Below are 24,057 nucleotides of genomic sequence, written 5' to 3'. Positions count from 1 at the left end.
TCACTAACATGTTGGACAGGCATTTTGGTATTTGTTATCGTTATTAATCAATACCAAATTTTACTTACACAGTTCTCTTAGAGACTGAGATTAAAAATATATAAAGTGTGTGTGTGTATATATATATATATATTTACCTTCATGTAATTCTTTCCGAAGTTTCTCAGCATCTTCCTGCAAAACAGATTTCTGAGTATTCAAAACAGCTACATACATCTCTAGATCAGTCCTACAAGATTTCTCAGCTTCCAGATAATGATTCAGCTCTTTCACCTGAAAAAGATGCAATTCTCTTAAACTAAAACTTCCAACAGTTTCTACCTTAGGCATAATGTTCTGGAGGTGTCTTGAAAGAAAATTACGTTTATATTTACATATATTTAAATTTACCACCAAGTTTACAAAACAAACACATACTTACTATAGAAAACTAGGAAAATATATTTTCCCAGCTCAGTCGTGCCTGACTGTTTGCGACCCCATGGACTATACAGTCCATGGAGTTCTCCAGGCCAGAACACTGGAGTGGGTAGCTGTTCCCTTCTCCAGGAGATCTTCCCAACCCAGGGATCGAACCCAGGTATCCCACATTGCAGGAGGATTCTTTACCAGTTGAGCCACCAGGGAAGCCCAAGAATATTGGAGTGGGTAGCCTATCCCTTCTCCAATAGATCTTCCTGACCCAGGAATCGAACCAGGGTCTCCTGCATTGCAGGAGGATTCTTCACCAACTGAGCTACCAGGGAAGCCCAGGAAAATAACATAATTGACAATAATTAATAGTAGGCATTATCCATAATCATCACCAAAGTGAATATGCAACTGAGATTATACATAACATCTTTGTACCTAGCTTTTAAAAAGGTGGTTCCAATCTCTGCTCCCTGAGCAATACACACATGTGCTCATTTTATCACATACTCAGTGAACCCAGGTTACTGTGGTTTTGTTTTTTATTTTTGTTGTTTTTAATCAGTATATTTCCTAAATATAAAAATGGTGTCATACTCTTGTAAATTTGCTTTTCTTTAATTTCTGGTGAGGTAATTCCAGATGCCTTAAATTTACAAAAAGGAGACATTTTCATAGGCATAAATTCATGAAAAGAAAAAAGGGGAAGTCGTGATGGAAAAAACAAACTCATACCATAATAAAAACAGACACTTGAAGGCCAAGTGCAGAGTACTTTTAAAAATCACATCTTTTTTAAAGTGTCTTATTTCTATTAAATAATTAACTATAATATTCAAGTATTAACAATACAGTCTAATATCTGAAACAATACCAATAACCAAAATAAATTGTAATTTTGCCCCAAGTAAGAATCACTTGCTCTTCCCTTCCTTACAAATTGTCCATCCTAAATTTTGGCTAGGTAACTTTCATCTTTTTCAAATGGTTATGTCTCATTTCACTTTCAAGGTCATATTTCTGCCTTTTATCTTCCCATTTCTCCAACTTGAAATAGCTGGCTGATCTGTTTTCAGTAATCTTCACTCCTAGACCTAGTCACGGACTAAAAATGATTATTCAGTAATCTTCAGTCCTAGTCACAGACTAAAATGATTACTTAAGCTGCCATCTGATGCTTTGCTGAAGGCTGTCAGCCAATCAGAAACGCACTAACCAAGCATGACAAAGGGCTGATTTCTCATCAGGCACTTTCCCTATCACCTGGAGAAGGGGTAATTCAGTTGAGGGTAAAGGAAATTCAGTATGTCCAACATGTTACTGCTTTTCCATTAAAAAAAAAAAAATCAGTTTCACTGCTTTCTTTCCAGTTGCTATGCCTCATTTCATGAGGAACCAGAGATCAAATTGCCAACATCCACTGGATCATGGAAAAAGCAAGAGAGTTCCAGAAAAACATCGACTTCTGCTTTATTGACTATGCCAAAGCCTTTGACTGTGTGGTCACAATAAACTGTGGAAAATTCTGAAAGAGATGGGAATACCAGACCACCTAACCTGCCTCTTGAGAAACCTGTATGCAGGCCAGGAAGCAACAGTTAGAACTGGACATGGAACAACAGACTGGTTCCAATAGGAAAAGGAATGCGTCAAGGCTGTATATTGTCACCCTGCTTATTTAACTTCTATGCAGAGTACATCATGAGAAACGCTGGACTGGAAGAAGCACAAACTGGAATCAAGCTTGCCGGGAGAAATAGCAGTAACCTCAGATATGCAGATGACACCACCCTTATGGCAGAAAGTGAAGAGGAACTAAAAAGCCTCTTGATGAAAGTGCAAGAGGAGAGTGAAAAAGTTGCTTAAAGCTCAACATTCAGCAAACTAAGATGATGGCATCTGGTCCCATCACTTCATGGGAAATAGATGGGGAAACAGCAGAAACAGTGTCAGACTTTACTTTGGGGGGCTCCAAAATCACTGCAGATGGTGACTGGAGCCATGAAATTAAAGGAGGCTTACTCCTTGGAAGGAAAGTTATGACCAACCTAGATAGTATATTCAAAAGCAGAGACATTACTTTGCCAACTAAGGTCCATCTAGTCAAAGCTATGGTTTTCCCAGTGGTCATGTATGGATGTGAGAGTTGGACTGGGAAGAAGGCTGAGTGCCGAAGAATTGATGGTTTTGAACTGTGGTGTTGGAGAAGACTCTTGAGAGTCCCTTGGACTGCAAGGAGATCCAACCAGTCCATTCTGAAGGAGATCAACCCTGGGATTTTTTTGGAAGGAATGATGCTAAAGCTGAAGCTCCAGTACTTTGGCCACCTGATGTGAAGAGTTGACTCATTGGAAAAGACTCTGATGCTGGGAGGGATTGGGGGCAGGAGGAGAAGGGGACGACAGAGAATGAGATGGCTGGATGGCATCAATAACTCAATGGACGTGGGTCTGAGTGAACTCCGGGAGATGGTGATTGACAGGGAGGCCTGGCGTGCTGCAATTCACGGGGTCACAAAGAGTCGGACACGACTGAGCGACTGAACTGAACTGATGCCTCATTTCTTTACTGTGTCATCTAGGGCCACATAAGCAGTCTGAACAAAATCACTGAGCACGAGTTTCCTCATATTGCTCCTGTCATTAACAGTAAGACTGCTAAACATTTACGATGATGTTTGAGGTTTGCTGAAGGTTTGATAAACAGCCCTTTATTTATTGCTGCTGCTGCTGCTAAGTCACTTCAGTCATGTCCAACTCTGTGGGACCCCATAGACAGCAGCCCACCAGGCTCCCCCGTCCCTGGGATTCTTCAGGCAAGAACACTGGAGTGGGTTGCCATTTCCTTCTTCAATGCATAAAAGTGAAAAGTGAAAGTGAAGTCGCTACAGGGTGTTTAAATTTATCAAATGCCTTTCTAAATCTAAGATGAATATATTACGTTTCTCCTATAATCTCTTTATGTGGTACATAAAAATAATAGATTTTTCTGGTGATATATCATCCTAAGTTACTGGAAAGATCTCCCTTGTTTTTTTTTTCTGGCCACATGCTGCACCAGATGGCATGTGGAATCTTAGTTCCCTGACCAGGGATCAAACCTGTGCCCCCAGCATTAGGAACACAATTTTAACCACCAGACTACCAGGGAAGACCCAGGACGATCCCTTTTTGATCATGATGTCTTTTTTGCTTTTTTAAGTTACTCTGCTGAAAAATTTTGTTTCTGTATTCTTAAAGGAGATAGATCTACAATTGTTTGTTAATACTTTTTAGTGAGTTTGTTTCTAATGACGTTATATAAGTCTCATAAAATGAGTTGAGAGCTTTCCCTCTTTTTCTATTCTCTAACACAGTTGGTAAAATATAAGGATTCTTTTTCTGAGAGGTTTGAACAAACTTGCCTGCAAAACTAATTGAGTCTAATGTCTTTTGGAGGAAAGCAAACAGGAGAAAAGGAGATTCCGACTATAAATTCACTTTCTTTAATAGGTATTAACTACATCAGTTCAGTTCAGTTGCTCAGTCGTGTCGCACTCTTTGCGACCCCATGAATTGCAGCACGCCAGGCCTTCCTGTCCATCACCATCTCCCGGAATTCACTCAAACTCAGGTCCATCGAGTCAGTGATGCCATCCAGCCTCTCATCCTCTGTCGTCCCCTTCTCCTCCTGTCCCCAATCCCTCCCAGCATCAGAGTCTTTTCCAATGAGTCAACTCTTCGCATGAGGTGGCCAAAGTACTGGAGTTTCAGCTTTAGCATCATTCCTTCCAAAGAACATCCAGGGCTGATCTCCTTCAGAATGGACTGGTTGGATCTCCTTGCAGTCCAAGGAACTCTCAAGAGTCTTCTCCAACACCACAGTTCAAACGCATCAATTCTTCGGTGCTCAGCCTTCTTCACAGTCCAACTCTCACATCCATACATGACCACAGGAAAAACCATAGCCTTCACTAGATGGACCTTTGTTGGCAAAGTCTACTTTTGAATATGCTATCTAGGTTGGTCATAACTCTCCTTCCAAGGAGTAAGCGTCTTTTAATTTCATGGATGCAGTCACCATCTGCAGTGATTTTGGAGCCCAAAAAAATAAAGTCTGACACTGTTTCCACTGTTTCCCCATCTATTTCCCATGAAGTGATGGGACCAGATGCCATGATCTTCGTTTTCTGAATGTTGAGCTTTAAGCCAACTTTTTCACACTCCTCTTTCACTTTCATCAAGAGGCTCTTTAGTTCTTCTTCACTTTCTGCCAGAAGGGTGGTGTCATCTGCATATCTGAGTTTATTGATATTTCTTCCGGCAATCTTGATTCCAGCTTATGCTTCTTCCAGCCCAGCATTTTGCCTGATGTACTCTGCATAGAAGTTAAATAAGCAAGGTGACAATATATAGCCTTGACATACTCCTATTTGGAACCAGTCTGTTGTTCCATGTCCAGTTCTAACTGTTGCTTCCTGACCTGCATACAGGTTTCTCAAGAGGGAGGTCAGGTGATCTGGTATTCCCATCTCTTTCAGAATTTTCCACAGTTTATTGTGATCCTCAAAGTCAAAGGCTTTGGCATAGTCAATAAAGCAGAAATAGATGTTTTTCTGGAACTCTCTTGTTTTTTTGATGATCCAGCAGAGGTTGGCAATTTGATCTCTGGTTCCTCTGCCTTTTCTAAAACCAGCTTGAACATCTGGAAGTTCATGGTTCATGTATTGCTGAAGCCTGGCTTTGAGAATTTTGAGCATTACTGTACTAGCGTGTGAGATGAGTGCAACTGTGCATTCTCTGGCACTGCCTTTCTTTGGGATTGGAATGAAAACTGACCTTTTCCACTGTATTATACCTTGAGACAATATTGGCTAATTATTTCTCATTAGAAAATTTCTCATCAATCTTATTGCATTTCAAATTTATTGCTGTGACATTGCTCAGAGTATTTATTATTTTTAAGTCTCGACTGATTTGTAGTTATTTCCCTGCTTCATTTCTAATGGTTTAAGTCTTGTTGTCTTTTTTTCCTGATTAGTCTTATCAGGTTGACAAGTTTTTCCATTTTCTTATTTTTTTTTCCATTTTTTCCCCATTATATTTACATTCTCAATTTTCCTTTTGCTTTTCTATTTCACTAATTTCTGCTCTTATCTGCATTACTTCCTTCCATTCATACTGTTTGTACTATTGTTCTTTTTTTTAGATTCTTAAGTAAAATATCAAATCACCCTAAATATTTTATAATTCCTTTTCTCATATGAGTTATTTTCATTTCCAGACATTTACCTTAACTATGTTTTATTGTAAATAATTAATAATCCATGGTCAGAGATTTGGATTTGCATAACACATCTTCAAAATAAAATGACTCTTTCTTTGTGACATTGAAAAGTACAATGTACCTAAAAATAACAATACTTTATTCCATGCACTATCCTCTTAACTACTATGCTCTACTACTGTATAAAATAGTTTCTAAGGACAAGATTCTGTGTCTATCACATCTAAATTACTAACCAAGTTGCTCAAAACTCTTATATCCCTACTAATATTTTTTTTCTGCTTGCACTGTCATTTGCTAAAGGACAATTTAAATCGTTTATATGATTGTGAATAATTCTTTTAATTGTCACTTTTTAGTTCACATATTTCAAAGCTATGTAAATGCAATCAAGTATATGACTGCTGTATCTTACTGATGGATTATAAATTACAAAGGGTCCCTCTTTATCTCTATTAATTCCTTTTTCCTTTCATCCTGCTTCATAAATGCTGTATCAACTTTCTTTTGATTAGAATTTATGAGGCATAGCTTTAAATATCTCTTTTTTTCAATACTACTTTGTAGTTTTATTTTAGGTATGTCTCTTACAAGCAATATAAATTTATATTACATTATAAATTTAAAATCCAGTCTCTTTTAGTAAATAATTATCAGCTTACATTTACTAAAATTACTGATACACACCCATTTCTACACTCCTACATTTTTTTCTATACTCCTATATGGTGCTTTTGTTTACTACCTCTAAATTTTCTTTCCTACTTTTTAAATTAATTATTAAAATGTTTGACAATTCCTTTTCCCATGAGTTAATTTTTTTCATTGTCAGACATTTTACCTTCACTACATTTTATTGTAAATAATTAATAACCTGTGGTCAGAGATTTGGATCTGCATATCAGCAAATCTTATTTTTTTTTTCTATTGGGTCTTTATAGCCAACAAATCCAGCTGCACTACAGCTATATAATTTCTAAAAGATTGATTCTGGGGCTGATGTCAGGAAACAAAGTCACCTCTGAACAACTTATTTTCCTTCAAAGCGAGTGATACTCATTTTGATAGGAAAATAAACATTGACTACATAATGAAGCAGCACAAGCAACACTACTGTCATTATTTCAAATATCCATAAAGGCAAAATCATCTCCGAGCATTTTCTTGCATTTTGAAGAAAGCAAGATTCTGACAATGCATAGTCTTAAATTACAGTTTTTACTCCCTCGGTATTTAATTTTGGTCAAAGCATACGGGTAGAACTTTGGTTTCAAGCAAATGGATTACAACTTTTCACAACCTTTGAGGCCTCCAGCTCTTTAATCTTGTCTTCAGCCTCTGTCAGTTTATCTTTCAAAGCTGCAATTTCTTTCTCCATAGGCATCACAACAGACCGAAGTTTCTCAGCATCCTCTTGGGCCTGTTAAAAAGAATTAAATGTCACAACTTACCAATTTATCACTTTTGTAAGAAATAATAGGTCTAGCAGACACTGCATGAGCACTCACAAAACTGAACTGTCTTAACTCTTCAATGCTGCATTACTTTGAATGTCAAGTCATAATCACAGCTTTATCAAATATTTCATTTACAATTCAGGAATAAGTAGGAAAATGGATTCACTATGACAAACTTGAATTTTTTGTTTGTTTATTTTGGGAAGTGAAAGGAGGTTTATTTAGATAGATTACACATTCCACAGACAGAATGTGGTCATCTCAGAAAATGAGAGCAACCACAAATGTGACTTTTTAACTAGCTGAGTAACTGAGATGAAAAAATATATATATATAAATGCATATAATAAATAATTTTTGTAATTCTGGTTATGAAATTAAAAAACCATAACCTCTTACAAATACAGAAAGGACTAATTTTCTAACATAAAAATAGAACATTTCCTAAAATATTAGAAAATTATGTTTCTATAAAAGGGCTACAACCTAAATTTTTAAACCGAATATTTATCATTTTACTTTTGACATCTAAATGAAACAAACTCAAAGAATAACCCCTAAAGCCATGGTGTTTAACCATCCTTCATTCTCAAAAACATAGATTAAAAGCAAACATCCATAAACTAATAAATTGGTAAGAAACTTAATTTTCATTTTATACACACACATATTTATACAGAAACAAAGATTGACTCAAAAAGTTCGCTTTTTTCCTTCTAGTGAAAATGAAAATTAATCTTATTTACTGAATTTAAACCAACCCAAGCTTATCCTAAAATGCTTGTGAAGGGGAAAATATCACCTACACAGAAATGTGAGTGAAGATTAAAAAAACAATTGATATCTCTCAAAAAAGAGTGACATACGTTGTTTCCCAGTGCTTGCAAAGTCATTTCATCATTTATTTTATTTTGAACTAAGTCCTGTTAGGAAAAGATATGTGAGCTTAAAATATCTTCCGTCAAGGCTAATTTGGGATGTTTACAGAGGTGGTCTGATAAAAATCACCAGGGGGAAAAAAGGAGAAAAGCAACAAAGAATTTAATACAGATTGAGTCATTTATTAATGCAAAGATGACCTCACAATTCCAAGTTACACATATCAAAAAAAGAAACTTTCAAAGATGACTTTTTTAAATGACAGAAAGGTAATTAGAAACAAATCTAAGACACTATCACAGCCAAGAAAAACCTGAGAGTCATGACTGAATGTAATGTGGTATCCTGGATGTGATTTTGAAACAGAAAAAAGGACTTGGGTAAAAACTAATGAAATCTGAATAGAAAGGATGGACTTTAGTTAAAAATAATCAATATAGATTTATTAACTGTGACAAATGTACCATACTAATATTAAGATGTTAACAAGGGAAACTAGGAGTGAAGGGTATGGGAACTCTAGTATTTTCAATTTTTTCATAAATCAAAAACTGTTCTAAAAAATAAAAAAATTTTAAAAAGTGGACTGTGGAAATCATGATTATGAATATACTGTTGTTGTTATTGTTTAGTTGCTAAGTCATGTCCGACTCTTTCATGACCCCATGGACTGTAGCCCACTAGGCTCCTCTGTCCATGGGATTTCCCAGGCAAGAATACTGGAGTGGGTTGCCATTTCCTTCTCCAGGGGATTTTTTGACCCAGGGATCAAATCCACATCTCTTGCATTGGCAGTCAGACTGTTTACCACTGAGCCACCAGGGATGTCTCTTATTAATATATTAGAAGAATGAAGAAGAAAACTATCCTCATGTAAATGGTACTGTGGCTCAGAATAAAATATCTAATCATAGCATTAACTAACTGAAGACTGTCTACTGTGGCTAACTATGGTAGATGACTAACTGACTAGTGATCGTGAGACACTGTTAGATCCTCATGAAGAAGCTGAAGTACAATCTTCTCCTGAAATAAGAAAATGCAAATAACTATTCCTCAAGGTTCAGGCTTTTGTTCTGGGTGCTGGGTTCTCATATGATTTTTACATTATAAAAAAAATTAAATAAACTTCTAAATACATAAAAGTAGTCCTTGTATGAATGAAGATTATGGCTAATTCAACTGAAAATAAAAAATCAAATTCTAATTACTATCTTATATGTGAGATCAAATATACATATGTATATAAATTAAGAAAGCAAAGGTTTCTATAATGGCCTACATGGGAAAATAATCTTAAATTTAAAAAGTGGATATCTGAATATGCATAACTGATTCACTCTACTGTACACCTGAAACTAATACAACATTGTAAATCAACTATACACCAATAAAAAAATTTTTTTAACTGAAAAATAAAAGTTTACATATTCAAACTGGCCAAAAAGCTTTTTAAATTTTCTCAATGATAAAATATTCCATCTTCTAATTTAGTTGCTCTATTTTCAGGCATCTACAGTAAAAATGTTCAAGCATAATATGCAGTACATAAATCACACTGGAACCACAGTATATTGAGAAAGAAGGAAAACCTAACACCTGTTCTCAAGCTTCAGTTGAGACCAAGCAACAACACCCATTCAAGCAATATTTACTAAGCACCTATGAGTGAGACACTACCCTAAGCATTTAGGATACACAATAAACAAAGACTCCTACCCTCATGAAGCTCACATACTAGTGAGGAGGAAAAGGCAGCAGACAGTAAACATACCAAATAGAAAAACTCTGTGTACATTATAAGGAAATAAGTGCAATAGACGGAGAAGGCAATGGCAACCCACTCCAGTTATCTTGCCTGGAAAATCCCATGGATAGAGGAGCCTGGTAGGCTGCAGTCCATGGGGTCACTAACAGTCAGACACAAATGAGCGACTTCACTTTCACTTTCCACTTTCATGCATTGGAGAAGGAAATGGCAACCCACTCCAGTGGAGAATCCCAGGGATGGGGGAGCCTGGTGGGCTGCCATCTATGGGGTCACACACGACTGAAGCAACTTAGCAGCAGGAGCAGTAGCAGCAGGTGCAATAGAAAAAGAAAAGGTGGGGGAGGGAGACGGACAGGTTGCAATGTCAAATGGGGTGGTCAGGACAGGCCTCATGAGATGGAAGCAAGGTGAGAGAGTTACCCATACATAAATGTGGGGCAAGGTCATCAAATTACTTAGTACTCTATTTAGGTCTGTGCCCAAACAATTTCCCTAACAGAAAACAAAATAGTAAAACTTCAATTACCGTAACAATATTAGTTAAAGCATTACCACAAACATATTTGGATTTAAATATTTCTACAGATGAATACATTCCTCCATACCTTTTTCATTTCATTTTCTAAATTTTCCTCCTCTTGACCTTCAGACAGCCTTCTCCTTAAATCAGCTATTTCCCTCTCTGCAGATTCTCGATACTGTGCCCACTGTGTTCGCTCCTGCTCCAGCCTAAGGTGGAACTGGTGCTCATAGTCACGAACTGTTTCTACAAAACATCACCAAATATTTCATGTCTGAGCATTTTGGAAAAAACAAGCTGGCACACTAAAATTTTAAAAGTAGTTATATAAAGAACGTAAGCAAGCCTAGTTTCTGGAAATCTTTTAATTCACTAAAAACACTAACATTTCCAGTTCTTACTACACATAGAAGTTTTCCTAAGGACTTTAAATCATCTCTAATTTCAGAATAAACCTGCGCAACATATTAATTTATAGATGAGAAAAAGCTTAGGAAAGGTTAAATACTCTGGCCAATGTCTAGAAAGAAACAGAGCTAGAATTCAAACCTAAGACCAATTCTAAAATCTATGTTCTTAGACAAAACTCTATGCCTCCCAGGACAAACATAACATGTCGCCCCAATACAACTACATATATGAAAGCGTAAGAAAAGGGACATAATGTTTTACTATAACCCAAGATTCTAAAGTGAGACACAAATTCTATAGTCTTTATAAAATGACTATCTTCAATACAATCCTAAAACATGATAAACATCGCTGGTTGTCCATGAATCTCCACTCTTTTTTCTTTCTTACTAATAAAACCCCAAATTTGTTCCAGAAATCAATGGCCCAATTTAAAATCTAGAATTTCTAGATGTCTTGGTAGTTATGTGCAACCAGAAACCTCTATAAACTGGGTGGGGGGGTGGGGACAAGGGGGAAATATGCTGAAGATTTCCAGAAAATTTTTGCTTTACTGAGGTAGACTAGAGGAGCAGTTATTTTTTTCAGCCTCAAAGTAAAATGAAGTTGAAAACTACATGCTAAGGATGAAGAAAGAGAAGAACTGACATCAGGAACCATTGTACCCAGCCCTAGATTACCTACCTAGGAACTTCTCCTGTGAGAAAATGAACTCTTATTTGGGCAAGCTGCTATAGTGGGTTGTAACGTGAGGTTCAGAGTAATCCCTAGATGACAGCCAAACACTCAGAAACAGTCCTAGTCTTACTTGCCTTCTTATAGAGTTCTAAGGCAACAATGACACATAACTGCAAAGACAGGGAAAAAAGTAACCACTATTTCACATTTATATTATTAACTAAACTAATTCCAGGAACCCAAAGATTCAGGAGGCAGCTTATTTCATTATCATTTTTTCAGAAATGCAAGAAGTAATTAAGTATGGGACTTCCCAGGTGGCACCAACAGCTGATAGAGATTAAACCACTACTCTTCCTTTAGATCTACAGTCACCACAAGAAGCTCATAAAGCCTATTCTAGCTCATAGGCCACTCTACCTCACAGGCTAAGTGAAAATTTCACATAAAAATCCAAATTCTTCTTTAAAATGTAAAAATATGGCAACACTGGACATGACGGAACTATAAATAGTAACTTTACTCTTTCCATGGGAGGTTTCCAGTTCAGCATGCTTCCTGTGCCCATACAGCTTCATTCATTAACATTACTGGCCTGTCTCCATAGAGAATCTGTTTTGAAGCCCTGCTTTAAATCTTATAATGAACTACAGTTTTCATTTGTAACACTCTCATCATAATTCTCCATCAATAAATTTGTTAAAGATACAGATGATATATTCGTTTATGATTTCATTGGCTTCCCTTTTATTTTGCATATGACAGTACATCTTAGAGACAGTAATACATAAAGCCACAAATGAAAGTCAGGATATATTTTAAGACCTTCTGCAAATGTTCTCAGTCATCAGAATCAGTTATCTTAGAAAATCATAAAATAAAATTGTCTTTGTCTTTACCTTTCATAACAGCCTGAAGTGAAGCAACTTCTTCTCTCCACTGTCTCTTCACTTCATCTATAGCTTCTTGCTTGGTATTCTCAGACACCGTGGCAATGGCCTTGATGTTTTCCATCTCTGCTTGGGCTTCCCACAGCTGTGTCCGAAGATGTCCCAAATCATCTTGTGCAGCTTGTAAAACTGCATTTTGCCTCTTCAGATCCTCTGGGGCAAAAAAGTAAAAGACTTTCCATTAATGAAAAGTTCACCTTTATCAGGCTGACATTCCAACAAAGAAATAAAGCATTAAGTTTATAATGTTAACATTCCAATGAAGAAATTAAGCATTACATTTTTAAATGTTGACTTAGGAAATGAAATCATTTTAATAATTAAGGTAAGATATAAAGTATGCTGGGTTTCACAAATCAATTATTAACTATGTAACCAAAGAGTGATTAAAGCCATACTTTTAGAGCTAAACTGAGGCTCTTCCACATACTGGCTAAATAAACTTATTTAAACTCCGGCCTCAATTTCCACATCTACAAAACTGAAATAAAAATAACCACCTCAGAAAGTTGTTTTAATGGTAAAACAATTTATTGACACACAATTCAAGAAATGGCTGAGGGCTTCCCTGGTGGAAAAGAGAAATGAAAGCCGGAGTCATGGCAGTTACTAGGTTAAGCCTTTTTTAAAGTTGGGATAAACTTTTCAGCACCCCTTTACTACAATTCCCCTGTGGCTCAGCTGGTAAAGAAACCAACTGCAATGAAGAAGACCTGGGTTCGATACTTGGGCTGGGAAGATTCCCTGGCAAATGAAATGGCTACCTACTCCAGTATTCTGGCCTGGATAATTCCACGGACTGTATATAGTTCATGGAGTCATAAAGAGTCGGACACGACTGAGCGACTTTCACTTACTACATCTTAAATATAAAGTTGATCTGATGTGCCTACTACACGATTTAAGCCTAAATAGCAAAACTGTCCAGAGAAGGCAATGGCAACCCACTCCAGTACTCTTCCTGGAAAATCCCATGGGTGGAGGAGCCTGGTAGGCTGCAGTCCATGGAGTCGCTAAGAGTCAGACACGACTGAGCAACTTCCCTTTCACTTTTCACTTTCATGCACTGGAGAAGGAAATGGCAACCCACTCCAGTGTTCTTGCCTGGAGAATCCCAGGGATGGGGGAGCCTGGTGGGCTGCCATCTATGGGGTCGCACAGAGTTGGACACGACTGAAGTGACTTAGCAGCAGCAGCAGCACAACTGTTTGCCCAAATTGACTTCAAATAAAGATGAACAACAGTATACGTGGGTGTTCTGTTTTCTTACACCAAACCACTTCTTCATTTTTTTAAAGTCCTTGTCTGTATCATGGATAGAAAATGGTGAGTTTTCATCTATAGTTCCCTATTAACAGAGATGTTGAACATCTTTTCATATATTTATTAGTGACATATTTCCTCTTTGGTGGTATCTTTTACCTGTGATTTCTGATGAATTTTTCTTCTAATTTGGGATAATATTTTACATATACTGGATATTACTCCTATTTTATCTTACAAAACTTTTCCCAGTCTGCTGTTGTCTCAACTTTTTTTAAATGTCTTTTGCCATCTAAATATTATAAAAAATATTTATGCAGAAGACCTTTTCATCTTTGCAAAATCACCAATTGCCTTTACAGAGCACAATAACTACCTCAACCAGTGGAAAAATAATTTAAGATCTAAGACTACCACTAACCTGCTGTGAAACTTTAAGGGAATCACACGGCCCTCAAGCCAGAATAACGGAAACACTTGTCTGCATAAACGTCTAGGTACTTGAAAAAATCAAATAATAAATCAATTATAGAACTTTTAAATGTTGTAAAGATATTCAACATTATCAAACAACCATAAGAATTGACTAACAATTTGGTAGTTCGTAACAGGAAAAAAAAAACTAGTCATACTAATTTTAAGTGAAGTCATTTAAGAAATCTGTACTCTCTCAACATCAGTTTCACATCATTTGTCACCACTATTAAAATATTTTGAAACATTAGCCAGAGGCAGATATAAGAACATTAGCTGCAGAAAGTAACTATCTAAAGTATCTTGAAGGCAAACTGGATATCTAAGAAACAGTGGGAGGTGTGTGACTGGGAATGACCCAGAAACTTGAGTAGACATAAACACATGAAACCACTGAAGGGGTGTGTATATCAACACTCTATTCTAAGTGCTATTTCATAAAATGTGAAATAAAAAGCATTATTTCTGGAATAGCTTATTAATTTCTGAGAAATTAATACAATTCTGTCAAGGCTCCAGTTGATATACTTAACACCTCCTCATGCTAATTATCCCCGCTACTTCTCAGTTACCAAAAATTACACAGGGCTATTCACTACCCTGTTATCACTATGAATAGAAAAACTTCAAATAAATATTAAACCTAAATACAAATTTTGGCGTGTTTCCTAATAGTTAAAAGCAGTGCAGAAATCCTGGAGGAAGAGCGGATCAAATTTCATCCCTGACTTACTTTGTAAATACTTAGATAAGACACAGGTTATTTATTATATATAATATATACAGTAAATAGATATGTATGTGTACATTTAAACCAGGAAACAAACAGAACTTAAAAAATTTTTTGTAACAAAGCATTTCAAATATGGTAGCCAACAGCACAAGTTATTAATAAAGAACAATTTCTTTTGCATATATAATTATGAAGATTTTCAAACAAACTCAAAAGAGTATTGTATTACACCAATCTTCCACATACCTATCACCAATTACCAAGATTTTGCCATTTACTTCAACTATCTTTTTTTTAAAGTAAGTCTCAGAAACTATTACATCATCGAACACACTACACGTGCATCTCTGAAAACATGGGTACTTTCTTATATAAACAGTGTCACTGTCACACCGAACAACTAGTTGATATAATCTTATACTCAATCTTAGTGAGATTTCTCCAACTGCCACAAAGATGTCTTTTTGAAAATTTGTTTGGATTAGGACCTAAACAAGACACTTCATTTGATGATACTATTACTTTATAAAAATATTTCATGGAAACAAGTATAAATAATTCTATAATAGATACCTATTACTTAGCTTAATAATTTTTTATATTATTGCTCCATCTGCTTCAATTTCTTTTTAACCTTAAGAAATGAAACATTACAAATACACTATTCAGAGATAACAATGATCAGGAATTCGGAGCTATTATTACCATGTATATCCTACACCTTTATGTTGCAGGTTTTTAAACCTTAATGCTCTTGTAACACAGTATTCTACTACAATTACCTCATCTCTCAGTTTTTGAGATTGCTAATACATGCAACTACCTCATTCATTAACTGCAATATCACAGTATGAATAGACCAGCTATTACAGTTCATGGACATTCAGGTGTGAGCCAGGAATCTACTTTTTCTATACAGATCTTCCCCTTGTTCTAAACCCTTGCCCCAGTCTCCCCAATTTTATAATGCTATGTCATATATCAAATTTCCACATATACGAGGGTCTGATTATGAAGCCTCTATTCTATAAATATGGCCTATTTGTCTATTCTCATACCAATAATGAACTGTTTAATACAGCATTATTCATAACATTTAGCCTACTGTTACATACGCCTAACATTTCCCACAGTAAATAATTTTAAAAGCCCATCACAGTTTTGAATAAAGTGGAGGGACGGACCTGCCTTCCCAGATATTGAAATGATCATTAAAGCCTCACGTACCAATCATTCAGACCCAGTAACCATACAGCCACAGGCAATCTTGTCCCAACCACCAGTTTGCATTCTACAACTTACTATTTTGAGGTAAGTACCAGATTTTTTTTTTTTAATTAATAAACTTTAAAGAGCAATGTTGGGCTCATAGCAAAACTGAGCAGAAAAGTACTGAGTTCCCATAAATGCCTTGCCCCCTCAGGTACAACTTCCTGTACTGTTAACATCCCCCACCATAGCAGTGCATTTATCACAATCTCTGAAGCTGGCACATCCTTCCCAGCTGAAGTCCACAGTTTACATTAGGATACTGTATGATGGTATGTAACCACCACTCTTTATCATACAGAAAACTTTCACTGCCCTAAAAATCCTCTCTGTATTGGTTAGTCATTTCTCCTATCCTCCTAACCTCTGGCAACCACTTTTTTTTTTTTTTTTTACTGTCTCCATAGTTTTGCCTTTTTCAGAAACTCACACTCCTTGTCATTTCAGGTTGGCTTCTTCCACTTGCTAATAAACATTCAATTCCTCTATGAATTTTCATAACTTGACTGCTCATTTCCTTTTCACACTGAATAATATTCCACTGTATCACAGTGTATCAGCTCATCTACTGAAGGACATCTTGGTGGCTTCCACGTTTGGGCAATTAGGAATAAAGTTGCTATAAACATCTCTGTGCAGGTTTTGCATGGATGTACATTTTCAATTCATTCAGGTTAATACCAAGGAGCAAAACAGCTGAATCATATGCTAAGAGTATGCTTAGTTTTATAAGAAACTGCCAAACTGCCTTCTGAAGTGGCTGTACCATTCTGCATTCCCATCAGCAATGAATGAAAGTTCCTGTGGCTTTACCTCAGTAGCTTTGGGTGTTGTCAGTGTTTTATATTTGAGACATTTTAACAGGTGTGCAGTGATCGCTCATTGCTTTAATATATGCATAGACTTCTGCAACCATAACCACAATCAAGTTTGGGACATTTTAATCACCCCATAAAGAAATCTAGTACTCTTTATCACTTCTCCAACCTTCTAACTCTGCAGTTCTAGGCAACCACTAATCTACTTTCTGTCCCTCAGTTCAATTGCTCAGTCATGTCCGACTCTTTGCAACCCCATGGACTGCAGCACACCAGGCTTCCCTGCCTATCACCAACTCCCGGAGCTTGCTCAAACTCATGTCCATCAAGTCAGTGATGCCATCCAACCATCTCATCCTGTTGTCCCCTTCTCCTCCTGCCTTCAATCATGCCCCGCATCAGGGTCTTTTCCAGTGAGTTAACTCTTCACATCAGGTGGCCAAAGTATTGGAGTTTCAGCTTCAGTCCTTCCAAAAATATTCAGGACTGATCTCCTTTAGGATGGATTGGCTGGATCTCCTTGCAGTCCAAGGGACTCTCAAGAGTTTTCTCCGACACCACAGTTCAAAACCATCAATTCTTCGGCACTCAGCTTTCTTTATAGTCCAACTCTCACATCCATACATGACTACTGGAAAAACCAGAGCTTTGACTAGATGGACCTTTGCTGGTAACGTCATGTCTCTGCTTTTTCATATGCTGTCTAGGTTGGTCATAGCTTTTCTTCCAAGGAGCAAGCGTCTTTTAATTTCATGGCTGTAGTCACCATGTGATTTTGGAGTGATTTTGGAGCCCAAGAAAATAAAGTTTGTCACTGTTTCCATTGTTTCCCCACCTATTTGCCATGAATTGATGGGACTGGATGCCATGATCTTCGTTTTTTGAATGCTGAATTTTAAGCCAGCTTTTTCACTCTCCTCTTTCACTTTCATCCAGAGGCTCTTTAGTTTCTTTTCACTTTCTTTCTATCCCTATCACCTATTCTGAACATTTCATATAAATGGAACCATACATACTTGTGATTAGCTTCTGTCACTTAACATAATTTTTTTTAAAGTTCATCTCTGTTGTAATATAAGTACTTCATTTTTTTATGGAGGAAAACAAAAACTTATTTGTTAATTCACATATTAGTTGGTGGATATCTAGGTTGCTTCTGACTTTTTGACTACTATGAATAATGCTGCTACAGAAATTCACATAGAAGTTTATGTATGGACATGTTTTCCCTTCTCTTGTATAAACCTAGGAGTGGAATTGTTGGGTCAAATGGTAACTCTTATGTTTAACCATTTGAGAAACGGAAAGACTATTTTACAGATACTAGACCATTTAACATTCCTGTGGCTCAGATGGTAAAGAAATCACCTGCAATGCAGGAGACTTGGGTTCAATCCCAGGTTGGGAAGATGCCCTGTAGAAGGAAATGGCAACCCACTCCAGCATTCTTGCCTGGAGGATCCCAGGGACGGCGGAGCTTGGTGGGCTGCCGTCTATGGGGTCACACAGAGTCGAACACGACTGAAGTGACTTAGCAGCAGCAGCAAAGTCACTGCAGATGGTGGCTACAGCCACGAAATTAAAAGATGCTTGCTCCTTGAAAGGAAAGCTATGACAAACCTAGACAGCGTATTAAAAAGCAAAAACATTACTTTGCTGACAAAGGTTTGTCTAGTCAAAGCTATGGTTTTCCCAGCAGTCATGTATGGATGTGAGAGTTGGCTATAAAGAAAGCTGAATGCTGAAGAATTGATGCTTTTGAATTGTGGTGTTGGGGAAAATTCTTGAGGGTCCGTTGGGACTGCAAGGAGATCAAACCCATCAATCCTAAAGGAAATCAACCCTGAATACTCAATGGAATGAATGAAGCTGAAGCTCCAATACTTTGGCTACCTGATGCAAAGAACTGACTCATTGGAAAAGACCCTGATGCTGGGAAAGATTGAAGGCAGGAGGAGAAAGGGATAGCAGAGGATGAGATAGTTGGATGACATCACTGACTTGATGGATATGAGTTTGAGCAAGCTCCGGGAGTTGGTGATAGACAGGGAAGCCTGGCGTGCTACAATCCGTGGGGTCGCAGAGTCGGACACGACTGAGTGATTGAATATATATATATGTGTGTGTGTGTGTATATATATATATACACACATATATATATATATTGGCAGCACCAGGTCTTAGCTGCAGCAAGCAGTATCTTTTGGTTGTGGCGTGCAGGATCTAGTTCCCTCATCAGGGATCAAGCCCAGGCCTCCTGAATTGGAAGCAATGGATCAGGAGGGCAAGTTCCCTTTCTGTCTACTTTTAGGAGTTAGAGAAGAATTAGTGTTAATTCTTTGAACATATGGTAAACTTCACTACTTAAGCCATCTGAGCCTCAGCTTTTCATTTTGGCGGGGCCGGGGGCAATTTTTTAATTACAAATTCACCCTCTTTATTTGCTGTGTCCAATTTCGATTTTCCACTTCTTCAGTCAGTTTTGGTGCTTGTATCTTTCTAGGAATTTGCCTACTTCCTCATTCACAGTATTCCCTTATACTTCTTTAAATTTCTATAAGGTCAGTAGTAATGGACCTGGTATTCATTTACTGATCAATCTAACTAAAGATTTATCAAGTTGTTGGTCTTTCCAAAGAAAGCAGTAACAGTTTCACCGATTTTCTATTCTGTATTTCACTGACTTTTACTCTAATCCTTATTTAATTCCTTCTTTCTACTTGCTTTAGGCTTCATTAACACTTCTTCCAGTGTTATAAAGTGAAAGAGTAGATTACAGATTTGAAATATTTAACCTTTAATACAAGCATATCTCTAAGTTACATATGTCTAAGGACTGATGCAGCTGCATTTCATAAGGACTGTCATGGCATGTCTACAATTCCACTTATCTCAAAGTATTTTCTAATTTTCTTTGTGATTTCTTCTTTCAGTTACTGAAACTCAGGAGTATATCACCAAATTTCCACATATTTGTGAGTTTCTCAAATTTCATTCCATTGTGATCAGAGAGCAAACACTGTATTATCAATCCTTTTATACTCAATCCTCTATTTCCTTGTTGATCTCCTTATTCTACTCATTAATGAAAGTGGAGTACTAAAAAAAATATAATCTTACTGTAAAACTGTATTTTTCTCCTTTCATTTCTGTCAGCTTGTTTCCTGTATTGTGGGATTCTGTAGGTAGATGTGTATATAACTATTTTGTCTTCCTGATTGGCCCTTATATGTGGAATCTAAAATATGAAACAAATGAACTTTTTTACACAACACTCAGACATACAAAACAAATGTATAGTTACTAAAAGGTACAGGTGGTGGGGAAGGGATAAATTAGGAGTTTCGGATTAGCAGATACAAAACACTATGCATAAAATAAACAACAAGGTCCTACTATATAACACTGGGAATTATATTCAATATCCTGTAATGAACCAAAATGGAAAAGGTCATGAAAAAGAATATACATGTATAACTGAATCACTTTGTGGTATACCAAAAACACAACCCTGTAAATCAATTACACTTGAGTTAATTTTTTTTAATTTTTAAAAATATAGTGCTACTATGAACACTCTTTGGAGAAGGCAATGGCACCCCACTCCAGTACTCTTGCCTGGAAAATTCCATGGGCGGCGGAGCCTTGTAGGCTGCAGTCCATGGGGTCACTAAGAGTCGGACACGACTGAGCGACTTCCCTTTCACTTTTCACTTTCATGCACTGGAGAAGGAAATGGCAACCCACTCCAGTATTCTTGCCTGGAGAATACCAGGGACGGGGGAGCCTGGTGGGCTGCGTCTATGGGGTCGCACAGAGTCGGACATGACTAAAGTGACTTAGCAGCAGCAGCAGCAGCATGAACACTCTTATCTTTTCAAAGTACATCCAGGAGAATGGCATTGAAACATGTATAATATCATATAAGAAACGAATCACCAGTCTAGGTTCGATGCAGGATACAGGATGCTTGAGGCTGGTGCACTGGGATGACCCAGAGGGATAGTATGGGGAGGGTGGTGGGAGGAGGATTCAGGATTGGGAACATGTGTACACCCGTGGTGGATTCATGTTGATGTATGGGAAAATCAGTACAATATTGTAAAGTAATTAGCCTCCAATTAAAATAAATTTAAAATTTTTAAAAAGTACATCCAAAACATGTGCTTTTGATTTTATTGAGCTTAACTCAACTTCACTTTCCATTTCTATTGTTTTATTTCTTGTATTTTCTTAGAGTTCACTTTTTCTAGCTTTTGAAGTTGAACATTTAGATCACTTAGTTTCACTTTCTTACACCTTCACATCTTTTAATAAACTAATTTTAATAAATGTTTTTAAAGTTATAAGCGTACTTGCAAAGTACTGTTTTAGCTGCATCCCACAAGTATCTTCATTGTATTCTAAGTAGTTTACAGTCTTCATTACGATTTCCTCTTTAACTCATGAACAATACGAATGCATTCTTAGTTTCCAAACTTTTTAAAAAAATTTACATTGTTTAAAATCTTTCTAACTGCATTAGATAAGAAAACATGATAAGTAGCTTGACATTTAAAATATGTAAAGTATTCCTTTGCGATATACATAATATTTTAAGTGCTCCTTATGATCCACACTTACAGCAGAAAGCAAAGAACTAAAGAGCCTCTTGATAAAAGTGAAAGAGGAGAGTGAAAAAGTTGGCTTAAAACTCAACATTCAGAAAACTAAGATCATGACATCTGGTTCCATCACTTCATGGCAAATAAATGGGGAAACAGTGGAAACAGGGACAGACTTTATTTGGGGGGGCTCCAAAATCATTGCAGATGGTGACTGCAGCCATGAAATTAAAAGAGCTTGCTCCTTGGGAGAAAAGTTATGACCAACCTAGAGAGCATATTAAAAAGCAGAGACATATTAAAAAGCAGCAAAGGTCCTTCTAGCCAAAGCTCTGGTTTTTCCAATAGTCATGTATGGATGTGAGAGTTGGACTATAATGAAAGCTGAGCTCCGAAGAATTGATGCTTTTGAACTCTGGTGTTGGAGAAGACTCTTAAGAGCCCCTCAGATTGCAAGGAGACCCAACTAGTCCATCCTAAAGGAAATCAGTCCTGAATATTCATTGGAAGGACTGATGCTGAAGCTGAAGCTCCAATACTTTGGCCACCTGATGCAAAGAACTGACTCACTGGAAAAGACCCTGATGCTGGGAAAGATCGAAGGTGGGAAGAGAAGGGGACGACAGAGGATGAGATGGTTGGATGGCATCACCGACTCGAGGGACATGAGTTTGAGTAAACTCTGAAAACTAGTGATGGACAGGGAGGCCTGGCGTGCTGCAGTCCATGGGGTTGCAAAGAGTCAGACACGACTGAGCAATTGAACCGATGAATATAAAAGACTGTAATTTTGGTTTCCTAGGTACATCATTGCTAGCTTTTTAAAATTTCATTGCTCAAAATCATTATATCTTTAAAGTATAAATTTACTATTATTTACCCTACTTGGTAACTCCATACTTAACGGTGAAGACACACTTCTGTTTCTTAATGCTTGAAAAATTCCAGTCATTATCTCCTCAAATATTCTTTACTATTCCCTCCATTCTCTTCTCCTGGAATACTTTTTATGTATCTTCCTAAACCAAGTTTTTAACTATTGCTCTGGTTAGTTGGCATCAGAGCTTTATGTAAATAATGACCATGTACAAAATCATTTTGAACACCACTAGAAAACTTCACTGTCTTCTGGTGATTAACATGAGCTCCATTTCTACTATTCTCCTTCAGACTGAGAACTCTATGGCCTTTTGTTTGATTCCTTGTGTAACAGGCTCTTACTCATTGCTCAAAACTGAGGATTTCCAACACACAAACACTGTTGCAGTGCCAAGCTTTGTACTGAAACTGGTTAAAGGAAAAACCTTAATCAGAAACTGTTTTTAGAAAGTTAAATCCCTTTTTCAATCTCAGCAGAAAAGTAACGGAATTTTAGGTATTTATAACATTCCCAGTTGATGTCAGGTGGGAAAAGAATGGGTGTTAAGGCAGGAAAAGGCAGTAAGGGGAGCCAAGAAGTAATACCCCCTGTTAGTACTTCTCATTACTATCTGCACTTCTATTTCAGCCACTCTCCAAATAAATGAAAGCACAGCTATTACAACACCAAAGCAAAAGCTATTCTAATTGGGAAAAATACCAATATTTGGACTTCTGGGGCTATTGTGACCTGATCTGCTGAAAGATAAAACATACAAAGACTACTGAACACAACAAAACCATGACTTATACTGTTACCCCCAGTGAAAATCATAGAAGACTAGATTTATACTTCATGCAACAAGATGAGCTGCTGCTTTAGAGGACATCTTTGAATTTGTTTAGGCAAACAGCCAAGCCATCCGTAAACTAAATCAAACTTTACCTTTTACACACTGTGCAATTTCTTTAGAAATGACACTAAAAACTGTCAAAAAGGATCATAAAAACTCTCAAAAAGAAATTCATAAAGGATCATTAAAAACTCTCAAAAATAAATTCATAAAAAGTTAACTCACCTATTCTCTATGGCCAGTTTAAGTTCACTGAGAACTTCAGATAGTAAAGATACAAAAGTACACATACAGATTATTTACTGGGTCTAGATGTATTCAAAGCAATTTTAACATACCAGGTATGTTTTTGAACAAACCCACATTCAGAGCTGCTTCGATATAAAACTGCAATTGATCATGTATTTCAGAAATGAGTTTCCTAGTCATTTTCATTTCTTCAGAATTTTACAGAAAAGACAATTTTATAATTTCAGAAAAGATAAGGAAAACTATACTTTCTTAAAGATAAAAACTATATCTCATTCATCCCAACCTCCACAGTGTCTTGCAGGCAACTACCTTGCCTAGACAGGAACACTAGCTTTCCCATCTCCTTGTCAGCCTATGAAGGAAAAAAATTAACAGAACAGCCAGCCCTCCTGCAACCCATGAGAAAACCATCTAATCCCACACTGTAGTGAGTAAACCTTTTCAAGGGCTGAATTCTGTGAGCACTAGCAACCTTCCATGCTATAGAACAGTGACTTTCAAACTGTTTTTACCATGATTCATAGCAAAAAATGTATTTTATCACACAACTCTATACATACATGTGTATATGTAACTGAAACAGAAAATTT

General features: G+C 36.8%; 1 protein-coding gene across 4 annotated transcripts in view; it reads right to left on the bottom strand.

Moving 5' to 3' along the window:
- RABEP1 (rabaptin, RAB GTPase binding effector protein 1) overlaps nt 1–24,057 on the bottom strand; it is a 94,044-nt gene that overhangs the window by 37,051 nt on the left and 32,936 nt on the right. For all 4 annotated transcript variants that reach the window (XM_040243668.1, XM_040243669.1, XM_040243670.1 and 1 more), the window contains exons 3-6: nt 12,292–12,495; nt 10,389–10,549; nt 6,977–7,096; nt 138–273 (exon numbers count right to left, since the gene is read on the bottom strand). In XM_040243668.1, coding sequence (XP_040099602.1) covers nt 138–273; nt 6,977–7,096; nt 10,389–10,549; nt 12,292–12,495 — 621 coding nt within the window. The remainder of the gene's footprint in view (nt 1–137; nt 274–6,976; nt 7,097–10,388; nt 10,550–12,291; nt 12,496–24,057) is intronic.

Source organism: Oryx dammah, unplaced genomic scaffold (genome assembly GCF_014754425.2).
Source record: "Oryx dammah isolate SB20612 unplaced genomic scaffold, SCBI_Odam_1.1 HiC_scaffold_8, whole genome shotgun sequence".
NCBI lineage: Eukaryota > Metazoa > Chordata > Mammalia > Artiodactyla > Bovidae > Oryx > Oryx dammah.
Note: the sequence above shows the minus strand (reverse complement) of the source record. Positions and strands in the feature narration are given on the sequence as shown.